Genomic DNA, 12959 nt, shown 5'->3' with positions numbered 1-12959 from the left:
TCCGGGCATACGCCCCAAGTCCATATTTCCCTATGGACCTCCGGGACTGTCAAATCACGGTCCGGGTCCGTTTACCCAAAACATTGACCATGGTCAAATTTATTCATTTTTAAACATCAAAACTACTCACGCATTTTTCACAAAATTTCATATTTAAGCTTTTCCGGCTACGCGCCCGGACTGTGCAAGCGAATCGAGGTGACTCTAAATGAGGTTTTCAAAACCTCGGAGATACAGAATTCAATTAAAAAAGGTGATGACCCTTTGGGTCGTCACATTCTCCACCTCTAAAACAACCGTTCATCCTCGAACGGACAGAAGAAGGAAGTACCTGAGTCGGGGAAAAGATGGGGATAACGGCTCCCCATATCAGACTCGGACTCCCAGGTCGATGCCTCACGAGGCTGACCTCTCCACTGAACACGAACAGAAGGAAAACTCTTCGTGTCAACTGACGAAACCTGCCGGTCTAGAATAGCTACCGGCTCCTCCTCATAAAGACAAGTCCCTTGTCCAACTGGACAGTGCTGAAATCTAACACGTGGGATGGATCGCCGTGATATCTCCGAAGCATGGACACATGAAACACTGGATGCACGGCTGATAAGCCTACGCGGAAATGCAAGTCTATAAGCCACCCCTCCCACTCGGAATCGAATTCCGAGGTCCCAAGCCCGAGAAATGAATTTTTGAAAGAAATTATTTTCTGAAATTGTTTAAGGAAATTTGAAATGAAATTTGATTAGAACATGTTAGTATCGGGCCCGTATTTTGGTTTCGGTGTCCGGTACAGGTCTTATATATGATTTAAGATATTTCTGTGAAATTTGATGAAAAATGGATGTCATTTGGCGTGATTCGGACCTAAATTGGAAAATTTGATGTTTTATGAAGTTTGAAAGAATTCATGAATCTTGAGGTGTAATTCGATGTTTATGATGTTATTTTGGCGATTTGATCGCACGAATAAGTCCGTAGGATATTTTTGAGATTGCGTGTATATTTGGTTTGGAGCCCCGAGGGCTCGGGTGAGTTTTGGATAGGCCACGGGTGCAATTTTTGAACTTTGAAAAATTGCTGGTATTTCTGACCTGCAGGCTTCGCATTTGCGAAGCCTGGTTCGCAAATGCAATATCGCAAATGCGAATGACCTTTCGCAATGGCGAAGTTAGCCCAGGTCTGCTCTTTCCTCGCAAATGCGAGACAATTCTTCGCAAATGCGAACACTCTCCTATTGGCCAGACCTCGCAAATGCGACTCTCGCAAATGCGATGCTGATGTCGCAAATGCGAAGGTCCATAATTTTCGAAGGGTTTGCAAATGCGAACTGTTTCTCCGCAATTCCCATATCTGAGGGTCGGGGTTCGCATTTCCCATAACCGAGACCTGCATTTTTTACACTTAACCGATTTTGCACTTCATTTTTTATATTTTCTCAAACCCAAACACATTTAGGCGATTTTTCAAGGTTTTCTTCTTCTCCAAATCAATTGTAAGTCAATTTTAACTAACTTCTTTCAATTCTTAACATCTTTAAACATGATTTCAACTTCAAATCAATAATTTTCATGGGGGAAATTGGGTGTTTTGGGTAGAACCTAGGTTTTTCAAAAATTGGGGATTTGGACCTCAATTTGAGGTCCGATTTCAAAATAAATTACATATTTGAGTTCGTGCGGGAATGGGTAATCGGGTTTTGGTTCGAACCTCGAGTTTTGACCACGTGGGCCCGGGGGCGATCTTTGACTTTTTGGGTAAAACTTGGGAAAACTCATTTTCATGCATTGGGGTTGGTTCATTTAGTGTTTATTAATGTAATTAAGTAAATTGTGATTAGATACGAGCGAATTGGGGGTGGAATCACGGGGTAAAGCTATAATTGAGGCTTGAGTTGTATTCAAGGCATTGAGGTAAGTGTTTGGTCTAACCTTAGCTTGAGGGATTAGGAGTTGAGTCCTATTTTCTATGTGATAATTGTTGAGTACGACGTATAGGCATGGTGACGAGTATCTATGCGTTGGTGTCAAGTATGACCGTGAGTCTTATATTGTGATTTTCATGATTTCGTTGTATTCTTCATGCTTTGGTGATGATTCCTAGTTGTTGTGAAAAGTTTGTGGAAGGAATTGAGACCTTTGAATATTTTGGAGCATCGGCTCGAGTTATATTATGAATTGTGAAAGTATGTGAGATGATTGAACCCTTTGGAGCATTGGCTCAAGTGGTAAAGTGAGTTATGAAGTACAAGTGAAAGATAGAGAAAGAGTTATTGAAATGTTCCCTTGCCGGGATTGAATTATTTAAAATTGTTGTTCCCTTGCCGGGATTTGATTATTTACTTGTTGCTCCCTTGCCGGGATTTAATTGTTAAATCGTTGTTCCCTTGCCGGGATTCTTACATGTTCTTGTTTATCTCCCTTGCCCTTGCTTGTGATTGTTGTTTGGGTGAGGAAGAGTGTTAAAGCACGAAGGGTGATTCCGTGCATTGTTTGCAATTGTGAGGAAAGAGTGTAAAGCACGAAGGGTGATGTCGTGCCAATTCTATTGATTATATGTGAGGAAAGAGAGTAAAAGCACTAAGGGTGATGCCGTGCACATTTTATTATTCTAATTGCTTTGGTGAGGAAAGAGAGTACAAGCACGAAGGGTGATGCCGTGCACGTTTTCATTATATTATTGCTTAGTGAGGACGAGAGTAAAAGCACGAAGGGTGATGCCGTGCACTTGTCTTTGATTTTCCTGATTCTTGCTGATAATTGAGTTATGTTGTCCTTTACTTTTATTTACTGATTTTCTTGTTGTTATCGGTTCCACTGCATTAATTGTCTTATTCCACTATTACTGTGATTCTTTATGTTGGCATTTTCCTTTATTGCGTTACTTGTTATTATTGGCTCGAGGTATCCTCGCGCAACATTATGCCTTGAATTTATGCCATAATTGCTACATGTTTATGTGACTTAATTGCTACTTGACATTTAGCATACTAAATATTAAATTGCCTATTTGCTCCTTAAGGTACATAACTAATTGCTACTTGTCATTACTTGTTTTCCTCAGTGAGTCATAATTATTGTGTACTTGTTGTCTTATGAATTCGTATTATTTGTTGCGTTTGTTGGATTAAGTTTCATTTGGAAGAAGGTTGATTTAATGAAATGGGAGCGGGTGGTACGCCTACCACGAGATTTAATGAAATGGGAGCGGGTGGTACGCCTACCACGAGATTTAATAAAATGGGAGCGGGTGATATGCCTACCACGAGATATAATGAAATGGGATCGGGTTGCACGCCTGCAACAAGATGCGAAAAGAAAGTGAAATCTGCCTTTGTTTTCCTTATTCTTGCTAGTGGTTGGATTTTGGTTCCTTTATGGTTCTCTTGATATTCTGTTTTACCTGTTATTCCTCGATGCATGTTTCCCCCTCCCATCCTTACTTGCGTATACCTGCTCTACTTTCCGCTGTACATTATATAACTGCACAAGTTTATTTGGTAGTCTGGTCCTAGCCTCGTCACTACTTCGCCGAGGTTAGGCTAGGCACTTACCAGCACATGGGGTCGGTTGTGCTGATACTGCACCCTGTGCTCTTTTGCACTGATCCAGGTCCCGGACAACAGTAGTAGCTCAGGAGCCAGCCTTGAGTCGATCGAGACTCCGAGGTAGCCTTGCACGCGTCCGCAGGCCCGATGTCTCCTCTATCTTATATTTTATTCTGTTATTTCATGTTTTCGAGACAAACAGTGTTATATTTCTTTCAAACGATTGTATTTAGTACTCTTAGTAGTCCGTGGATGATGTGACACCAGTTCTTGGGTAGAGGCACATGTTGAATTTCGCATTATTTTTCAGCTTATTTAATTAAGTCTTCCGCTTTAATTTCATATTCCGCTGTCATTTAAATATTTAACGCTTGTTGTTATGAGTGATAAAAGGATTTAAAATAAAGTAGGTAGGAGTTTATGATTTGTGGCTTGCCTAGATTCTACGAGTAGGCACCATCACGACCCCCGAGGTTGGGGAAATCCGGGTCGTGACAAATTACATTTTATATACCCAATTACCATTTATGTACATTTTAAGGGAATTAATGATATTAATTAGTGTCCTAAAATAACTCTACCGTATATTCCCACTCCCCCACGTTTCTCTCTCCATATCCCACCCCCTCCCCCACGTATCTTGCACAAGAGAGCAGCAATTCCACCATTGACAACCATTAAAAAGCTTTGAAACTTTGAACTCGAATTTGGAATTTCAAAAAATATTATTCGTTTGAATTGGGTGTTGTTGCCAAGAATTGGGATTCTCTCTACGTCTCTCTCTATCTCTCAATCCCTAATTTCAGTAATGTAAAGCAAAGGAAAAGAGAGCAGCAATTTCACCATTGACAACCATTAAAAGCTTTGAAGCTTTGAATTCGAATTTGGATTTTGAAAAATCATTATTTATGTGGATTGTGTGTTGTTTCAAACCATTGAGATTATGGTTTGGAGTTTATATCTCAATTTTGAGGGGTTTTGGTGAAGATTAGACTTGATTTTGGCTGAATTTCAGATTGAAACTCGAAGAATAAGAAGAAGAAGACATGACATACATTATACTTACGAAATTGTAGTACGGTTGTAGTAGTATTGTAGAAAAATTGTATTCTGTTGTTTATATATATAATTTTTTTTTTAAATATTGTATGAAAATTGAACAATATTTATATAAAAATTGTATTTACCTGGTATGATATTGTAGTTGTATATAACTGGGTAGAAATAATGTACGAACATTGTAGATAAGTTGTATAATATATAATTAGTTATATAAAATTTATTTTTACTATGTATAAATCAGATACAAAATATACAAAAGACATATTGTATAAAAATTATATTTACGTGGTATGATATTGTAGTTGTATATAACTGGGTAAAAATAATGTATGAAAGTTGTAGATAAATTATAGATAAGTTGTATAATATATAATTATTATGTATATATTATACCTTTATACTTTTACATTTTAAAAGTAGCAATTACCATGACTCCATCGCGAGTTTAAAACATTTTGTTACATTTTAGTGTTATACAGCACTGTAAAATAACCCTGCTGCACACATCTTTATCCACCTTCTTCCTCCGAGAAACATAGTAGCAGAGAAGAACCAATATGGCAACTGTGATTAGACTAATTAAGACTGCTTTACCCACACGTCTTCAAGTGATTATAAGAAACAAAGTGTGAACTTCAAGCTAACAGAATACGAAAAGAGGCGATACATAAAAGGCTGAACTAATTAATTTAATCGTGAATCAAATAAATCTTTTAATAGTTTACCATACGCTAATATATGAAAGTATTTTTACATTATCAAGTTACCTTAAAGATTATTACAGATAATTCTTTATAAAAAAATTAAGATTAATAACTTATAGAGAACAAGGCAATTAACCTTTCATGGAGGAAACAGCATTTCTGACTTTCCTTTCACAGCCATGGCAGTCCATTTTTACCTTTATTTCAACTGTCTGAAAATTGTTATGCAAAATGAGATAAAATAAAGATATAAATATTACTATCATCCGATCATAGATACAAAAACAACAACTATTATTATTACGCGTCAGTATCAAACAAGTTAAGCTCGACTATAAGTTAATTAGTTCGACTATATATATGAATCTTACTGATTATGTTTCTCTATTTAAGTTCATATCAAACCAACATTATACCGATGTAAGAAAAATAATACTATAAAAATAAATCATAAAATGAGGAGTAAACAAGCGTACCTGCATGGTTTTGTGTTTTTGCTCTTTCTTTTACTTGAAACTTCACATATTTATGATATATGATACATAAACCCCATTTTTTTGTTTCTTACCTCTTATAAATTATTCCCTTTTCTATTTTCTCAGAAGAAGATATAAGAGCGTGTGGGTGGGTGGCTGAAGAAGGAGAGGATATATATATATATATATATATATATATATATATATATATATATATATATGGCTGACTTGGTTCTATAATATGCCTATATTTATACCAAAAGTTTTGTGGAAGAAGACTTTGAGAAGAGTAGTTGTATACAATTGTACTTAAGAGCAGAGGCGAAGCCAGGACTTGACTTGTCTCTCTACTAATCATACGATGGACGCAGAGCGGAGCTAGTATATTAGCTACGTGTTGGGGCGAATCGCATATCTTTTGTTTATATCCTGTTTTTGTATTAACAAGTTTATAAATTATAGAGTATATAAATATTTAATTACGAACTCAATAATTAAGACTAGCAATGAGTTTCGATGACAAGTTCGAAACCTATAACTTTTAAATTCTGGCTCCGTCATTATGGACGCCCAAGTATATCAACCTAGATAACGGGACAAGTTAGAGGGAATTTGCTTGGCCACAAATAATCAATCAATAACCAAATGAAATTTCTGATTTTTAAAAAAAAAATTATAATCTTTTGAAACTTAATATAGTTGCCACCAGATCTTGCATTCTATATTTATTGTTTCCATTAAATGTTGCATCTCCCCTTAGATTCTTGAACATGATTATTTTTTATAGTTTTTAGTCCAAAAATGCAGCATTTACTAGTGCTAGCTTTCACTAGCCCATTTTCTTGCATTATTTTTATTATAGGAATAAATGTCTATGCTTCAACTTTGATTAATACTAATTTATGTCCATATAGGCCCCTTTCATAATTATAATATTGATTAGTCGTGACACTCAAATGTTACCAATAAGGGTATTCCTTCCTTTTTAATCACAGGTCTCGAATATGAGCCCTCGAATATGAGCCCTGAATATGAAGTCGTCTTTATTAGGGAGCGCTTTAGTTACCCCTAATGTAGGACTCCTGACGCAAATTCAAATTTAGTCGGGACCTAACAGGATACTGGACGGCGAGCGAGAAATCCAAACAAACAAGGAGCTCTTTAAGTTTATATGTACACACACATCATGTTACAATTAGGGATTTTTCTAGTAACTTAGTCCCATTAGCACTAACAATGCAGCTACTCATACCATGTCTATGTAGTGTTATCTATACTATATTTGCAGCCTATGTAAAGATACATAAATTAATGAAAATGTTTACAAAATTGATAGCATCTCACTCTTGTTATCTATGTTGCATTGAGTCTCCAAAATTGCTGTCGTACTCGTGTCGCATCCTTCAAAATTACTGCTTTTGAAGGAACCGACATGCACTCAACGATATTTTTAACTAGTCCGAGCAACATAACTTTTTATCGACCTGTTTCAATGGTGACAGTCAGCTCATTATTGGAAACAACATCTGATTTAGCAGCAGAAGAAGAAGATGTGTTATTAGCACATTTTCTTGTCATAAAAGCTGGTTGATTTGGCCTTGGAAGAGAAATAATATTTTCACTACCAAGCATCATTATTATATTTGTTGTGTTGGGTCGATCTTTTGGATCTTCTTGTACACACAAAAGCCCAACATTAAGGCATTTAATTGCTTCTTCTTTATTGCATGATTCTTGTAGTGATTGATCCACTAAGTCCATTGCCTTATCTTCTTTCCATAATCTCCATGCCTAAAATAGTAACATATGTTAACCAAAATTTTAATATGAGAAGAAGAAGTAAGGTTTTCAAGTATTTAATATCCAGAATTTTTAATTGCAGGTTCCTCATGACTTTAATTGGGAGTCTAATCTATGTTGTACAGGCTCTCCAAAAATGTTGTCGCACTCAGGACATATACTCTAAAAATATATATTTTTGGCTTGCACCTGAAGACATTTTTAAGAGACCGAGCAACATACAACATATGGTATCAAGGATGCACTTAAGGGAGGAAACCAGGTTGATGATGGTATAGCAAGAAAAAAGTTTAAGGGAAAATGATAGAAAGGGCAACTCGGTGCACTAAGCTCCTGCTATTCGCGGGGTTCGGGGAAGAACCAGACGATAAGGGTCTATTGTACGCCGTCTTACCTGTATTTCTACAAGTGGTTGTTTCCACGGGTCGAACCTATGACCTTTTAGTCACATGGCAGTAACTTTACCGGTTACCCCAAGGCTCTCATTCTTTAAGGTAAAATGATGTAAATGATATTTTGTTTTTGAAATCTGACCCCTTTTGTTTCTTTGGAATATTATGTATTAGACTTAAAAGTTACAAGTTTCAGTATCCCTAGTTGTTATTGTTGTAATATGATGCAATAATATATAGTAATACGATGCAATAATATAGTATAGAATTTAAGTGGTTCTTTACTCACATGGCCTAAGAGGTTTGATGCTTCTTCTTGGTGAAAAAATCCAGTATTTCTTCTTCCACTGATGATCTCCAGTATAACTATTCCAAAACTAAATACATCTGACTTAATTGAGAATAATCCATCTATTGCATATTCTGGAGCCATATAGCCACTGCATAAATAGTATTTAACAAACATATTAATGGACGAGGAAATCAATACTAGCCTATGTTACTCGGACTCTTTAAAAATGACGTGGGATGTGTGTCGGATCCTCCAAAAATAATGCATATTTGAAGGATGACATGAAAACGGCGATATTTTTGAAGAGTCTGAGCAACGTAGACACTAAATTTTCCAATTTAAATTTCAAATAATATATATGAGGAAAATAGGAAGGACTTACTAGGTTCCAACCACTTTATTTGTGTTTGCTTGTGTAATTTTCCCTTCAACAACTCTTGCTAAGCCAAAATCTGATATTTTTGGGTTCAATTCTTCATCTAATAATATATTACTTGTTTTGAGATCTCTATGAATGATCCTTAACCTTGAGTCATAGTGTAAATAAAGAAGTCCTCTAGCAATTCCCTCTATAATTTCAAATCTCTTCCTCCAATCCAATTTCATGCATAGTTTTCGATCTTGTGGAGCCGTCACGCAAATAAATAAGTAAAGAAATTTTACACTATCAGGTCAATAGTTCGTAAAAAATAAGATATATACGATTAAACTCGTAAACAAAAGATACTAACCAAATATGAAGGTGTCTAAACTTTTGTTTGCCATATACTCATAGAGTAAAATCTTTTCATTTGATTGGATGCAATAACCCAAAAGTCTAACAAGATTTCTATGTTGAAGCCTTGCAATCAACATTACTTCATTCTTGAATTCATTTATGCCTTGTCCAGAATGACTTGATAGCCTTTTCACTGCAATTTCTCTTCCTCCTGAAAATATACCCTAAACAAAAATTTCCAAGAGTCATATTACAATCAAGAAATAATCATCCACTTGATAATAACATGACACAATTTTTTGGAAAAATGACACTTTTTAGCCGCCCTCACAACAATAGCCGAAAATTGTATATATATATATATATATATATATATATATATATTCTGTATGTTATATACAAAAATTATACAAATGTTATACCCTTTTTTGGCTACCGAATGTAAATAGTTTTTGGCACGGGCTAAAAATGATAATACCCCCAATTTTTTAAAAAAGAACTGATCGTGTTGGTTAGGCGCACGTCAGGAGTTTGATCCGTCACAAATAAATGTGTTGTATTTAAGTGAAATAAGCTAGAGGAACTGGCTCATTATCTACCAACCCTGGACAACTGGCTCTCGGGAATTTCTCGGTTATAAATTTTTTAACAAAAAGTGATATAGTAAAAACCTTGTAAACAGGACCAAATCCCCCTTGTCCAAGCTTATTTTGTTCTGAGAAGTCATCTGTTGCCATTAATATGCTTTCAATACTAAAGAATGGAACTTCAATATTGCCTTTATCATCATCTTGAATATCAATTAGCTCTGCTTCTCCTTCAGTATTTTGCATGAGAGATTTTGTAGTACTCTCTGTATATTTAAACAAAGACAAAAAAAAAAGTATTTTTATTGATGAAAAAATGAGAAAAATAAGAGAAAAATTGTGATCCATGAAAAAATAGACACATTTGTTGTTACCTTTGATTTTTGTGCTTCTTCTTTTTCTATAATATATGTAGGAAAAGCATGAAAGAGAGAGAAGTGCAGCAATTACACCAATAGGAATGACAATTTTCAGCTTTTTTGATGTTTGCTTATGTTCATCTGCTAATCAAGAGAACAAATTAAGAAGACATTTACTTAGGAAAAAGAATGAAAACAATTAATAAGTTCATAAATAAACAAAAAACAGAGGAGAAAAAAATGTATTAATAAAAATTCCAATTGGATTCAAAAGAAATGTATAAATTAAAGACGTCTAGTCTATCACCAAAGGATGGGGTAAGATGGATGAGATCCCTCCACACTGAAGGTCTCGGGATTAAGAAATCCCTGGTAGAGAACGCTTTCACTTAATGGCCTTATGCGGCAGAACCTATTGAGTTCCGAACATAAGATGGAGAAATCTAGAGAAATCCCTAGTAGATTCAAAAAAATTATGTAATTTAAAAACGACCACTAAGCCACTAAAGGATGTGGTAAGATGAATGAGATCCCCCTACACTGGATATCACGCATTCGAGCTCCAAGAATGGAGAAATCCCTAGTAGAGAATGTTTTCCCTTAATGGCCTTATGTGGCACAATCTGAATTAGTTGGACTATTAGATTCTGGACACCAGAGGGTTAATTCATTAATGTAGTGCTTATACTTTCTTGAGCCGAGGGTCTATTGGAAACAACCTCTCTATCCTCACAAGGTAGGGATAAGGTCTGCGTACACACTACTCTCCCCAGACCCCACAGTGTGGGATAATACTGGGTATGTTATTGTTGTTGTTGTTACACCAGATGGTTAATATAATAATTTGTAGTATTTTCCAAAAATTATAAACTTAGGAGAAAATTGTAAATCATTACCTTTGTTACTAGAAAATTCAGAAGCTGCAAGCCTAACATAGATTGTGCTTCCATTTGCATTATCTTGTGATAGTTGTTGCAAATTCAAGATTTCTCCACTCCAAATCAAACATCCAATATTTCCATTTTTATAAGCATAAGCAACACAATCACAATTCTTTAAACATGTATTTTCACACTGCTTCATTCTGAACTATCACAGACTCATTATTTGCAGGTAATCTCATATTTTTCTGCATCAAAAACTTGTCCTTCTCCCCATCAACAACACTAGAATTATCACATTTCAATCCAATTTTCCTCATACATCCACCAGAAAAACTTTTCAAATTCCAATCTTCGTCCGATTTAGGCTTAAAACCAGGCAAACAATCACAAACTGAAGTCGCGGAGCTTAGTTCATTACAAATACCAAAAGCTCCACAATAACCAAAAACATCACAAACTTGTTTCGGATCAGCATAAAACACGTTCCATTCGTTCGTGCTATCCATCCATAGGAATTGTTTCGTTTGTCCATCGAAATCCATAATAAATCTTGATATAAGTGCAGGATTAAAGAAATTGTACTGGTAATAAACCTCATTATCATTGTTAACATATGTGTAATTAAACATAGGATTTGGTTGGTAAGGCACACCAGTAAAATTGTTACCAGTCCATGGTCCACTATTCCAATAAATTACACTATCGTTCCACATATTAACACCTTGGCCACTATATTTATCCATGTTGACTTCATGTGTAAAGGGTCCTGGAGAAGGATCGTTCGCGTTCTTCCATGATATCAGAGTCTGTTTTAGTTTTGTACGTTTGTTGTACCCGAATTTTGAACCGGGCATAAACGTATGGGACGGATGATCAAAACTTGTCCATAGATGATTTCTTGAATTATTACTATCTCCATTACTCAATATCAAATTCCCATCATCAAATAAAGTTGCTACAACTTGAGAAGTATTAGAATTGGTGGAGAAATTTAGACTTGTGGACCAAATTATATGTCTAGTTCCATTGAGGAGAACTAAGTTTCCATTTTGAATCTTGAATTGTGCAAAATCCATTTCATAAATGGAAACTGGTGTTACTCTATTTGCTACCCAAATAACAGTTTGTTTACTTAACTTTTTGTACCATATGCCTATGTAATAATTAGAATTATTACCTGGTGTGAAGAATCCCATCTCAAAATTTCCACCTGATGAAACTATTGTTGAGGCAATAGAAATCCATTTATTTGCATCAATTGTGTTTCCAATAATTGAATTTTTCTGGCTTGTTACAAAAGGAAGAGGGTTTTTTAGAGAGAAGCAAGAGAGTACAAAGAGCAAGAAAAAGAGAGAAGACATTTTTTTCTATTTTCTAAGGCTGTTGCAATTGGTTTTTGTGTATATGAATTAGGAAAAAGACTAGAATATTTGGTTGTAAAAAATTATCTGCACTCGGTACACGTACTAATTTATGTTAATATATAACATATGTTTGATGAATAAATCTCAATTGTCCACTTAATAAATTTGACTCAAAAGACATTCATAGTCAAGTCCATCTTATTAGATTTTCTATGGAAGGTTCCTACTCATGATTTTCTTATGTTATTTTTGGTCAAAAATTGGAAGCTTGTTTATTTGTTGGACCAACAAATTTCTCCTTCGTGAACGGAGAGCATTACATACGTCACTTTTTTATATAATCGCGGTGTTTTAATTAGTAGTCATCGTCTGAGATATAGGTTACGGGTTCGGATCAGGGATGGATTTAGGGGGGCGCACCTGAACACCCTTCGCCAAAATCTGTTTTTTACCTCTATATATTAAGTTTTGAACACCCTTAATACAATTCAAAAGTGTAGTTTATTGGTCAATGGGGTTCAAAATTTACATAAGGTCATGGGTTCAATTCCCACTAGGTACTAAAATTTTTTTTTGAACCCCCTTCGTGGACCGCGTCTTACTATTTCTTCATGAGGTAATTACTACCTCACACCAGAATAAATATAGAATAATATTGTCAACCAAAACTTAGACAAATAGGAAGAATTCACCTACTTACATACGTCACTTTTTTACTTTCACAATTTGATTAGAACCCTACTGAATTTTGGTGTCAATTTGTAAAAAGAGTTGGGA

General features: G+C 35.3%; 1 protein-coding gene and 1 pseudogene across 1 annotated transcript in view; both read right to left on the bottom strand.

The window, feature by feature from the left end:
• The window catches only part of LOC109235822 (heavy metal-associated isoprenylated plant protein 20-like), a 32778-nt gene extending 26839 nt beyond the window's left edge, over positions 1 to 5939 (bottom strand). The window contains exons 1-2 of the mRNA XM_019402073.1: positions 5787 to 5939; positions 5447 to 5522 (exon numbers count right to left, since the gene is read on the bottom strand). Of these exons, the coding sequence (XP_019257618.1) occupies positions 5447 to 5522; positions 5787 to 5792 (82 nt within the window). The 5' untranslated portion in view covers positions 5793 to 5939. The remainder of the gene's footprint in view (positions 1 to 5446; positions 5523 to 5786) is intronic.
• On the bottom strand, positions 6927 to 12264 carry LOC109235183 (annotated as a pseudogene).

This window comes from Nicotiana attenuata, chromosome 12, assembly GCF_001879085.1.
Source record: "Nicotiana attenuata strain UT chromosome 12, NIATTr2, whole genome shotgun sequence".
NCBI classification, from domain to species: domain Eukaryota; kingdom Viridiplantae; phylum Streptophyta; class Magnoliopsida; order Solanales; family Solanaceae; genus Nicotiana; species Nicotiana attenuata.
Note: the sequence above shows the minus strand (reverse complement) of the source record. Positions and strands in the feature narration are given on the sequence as shown.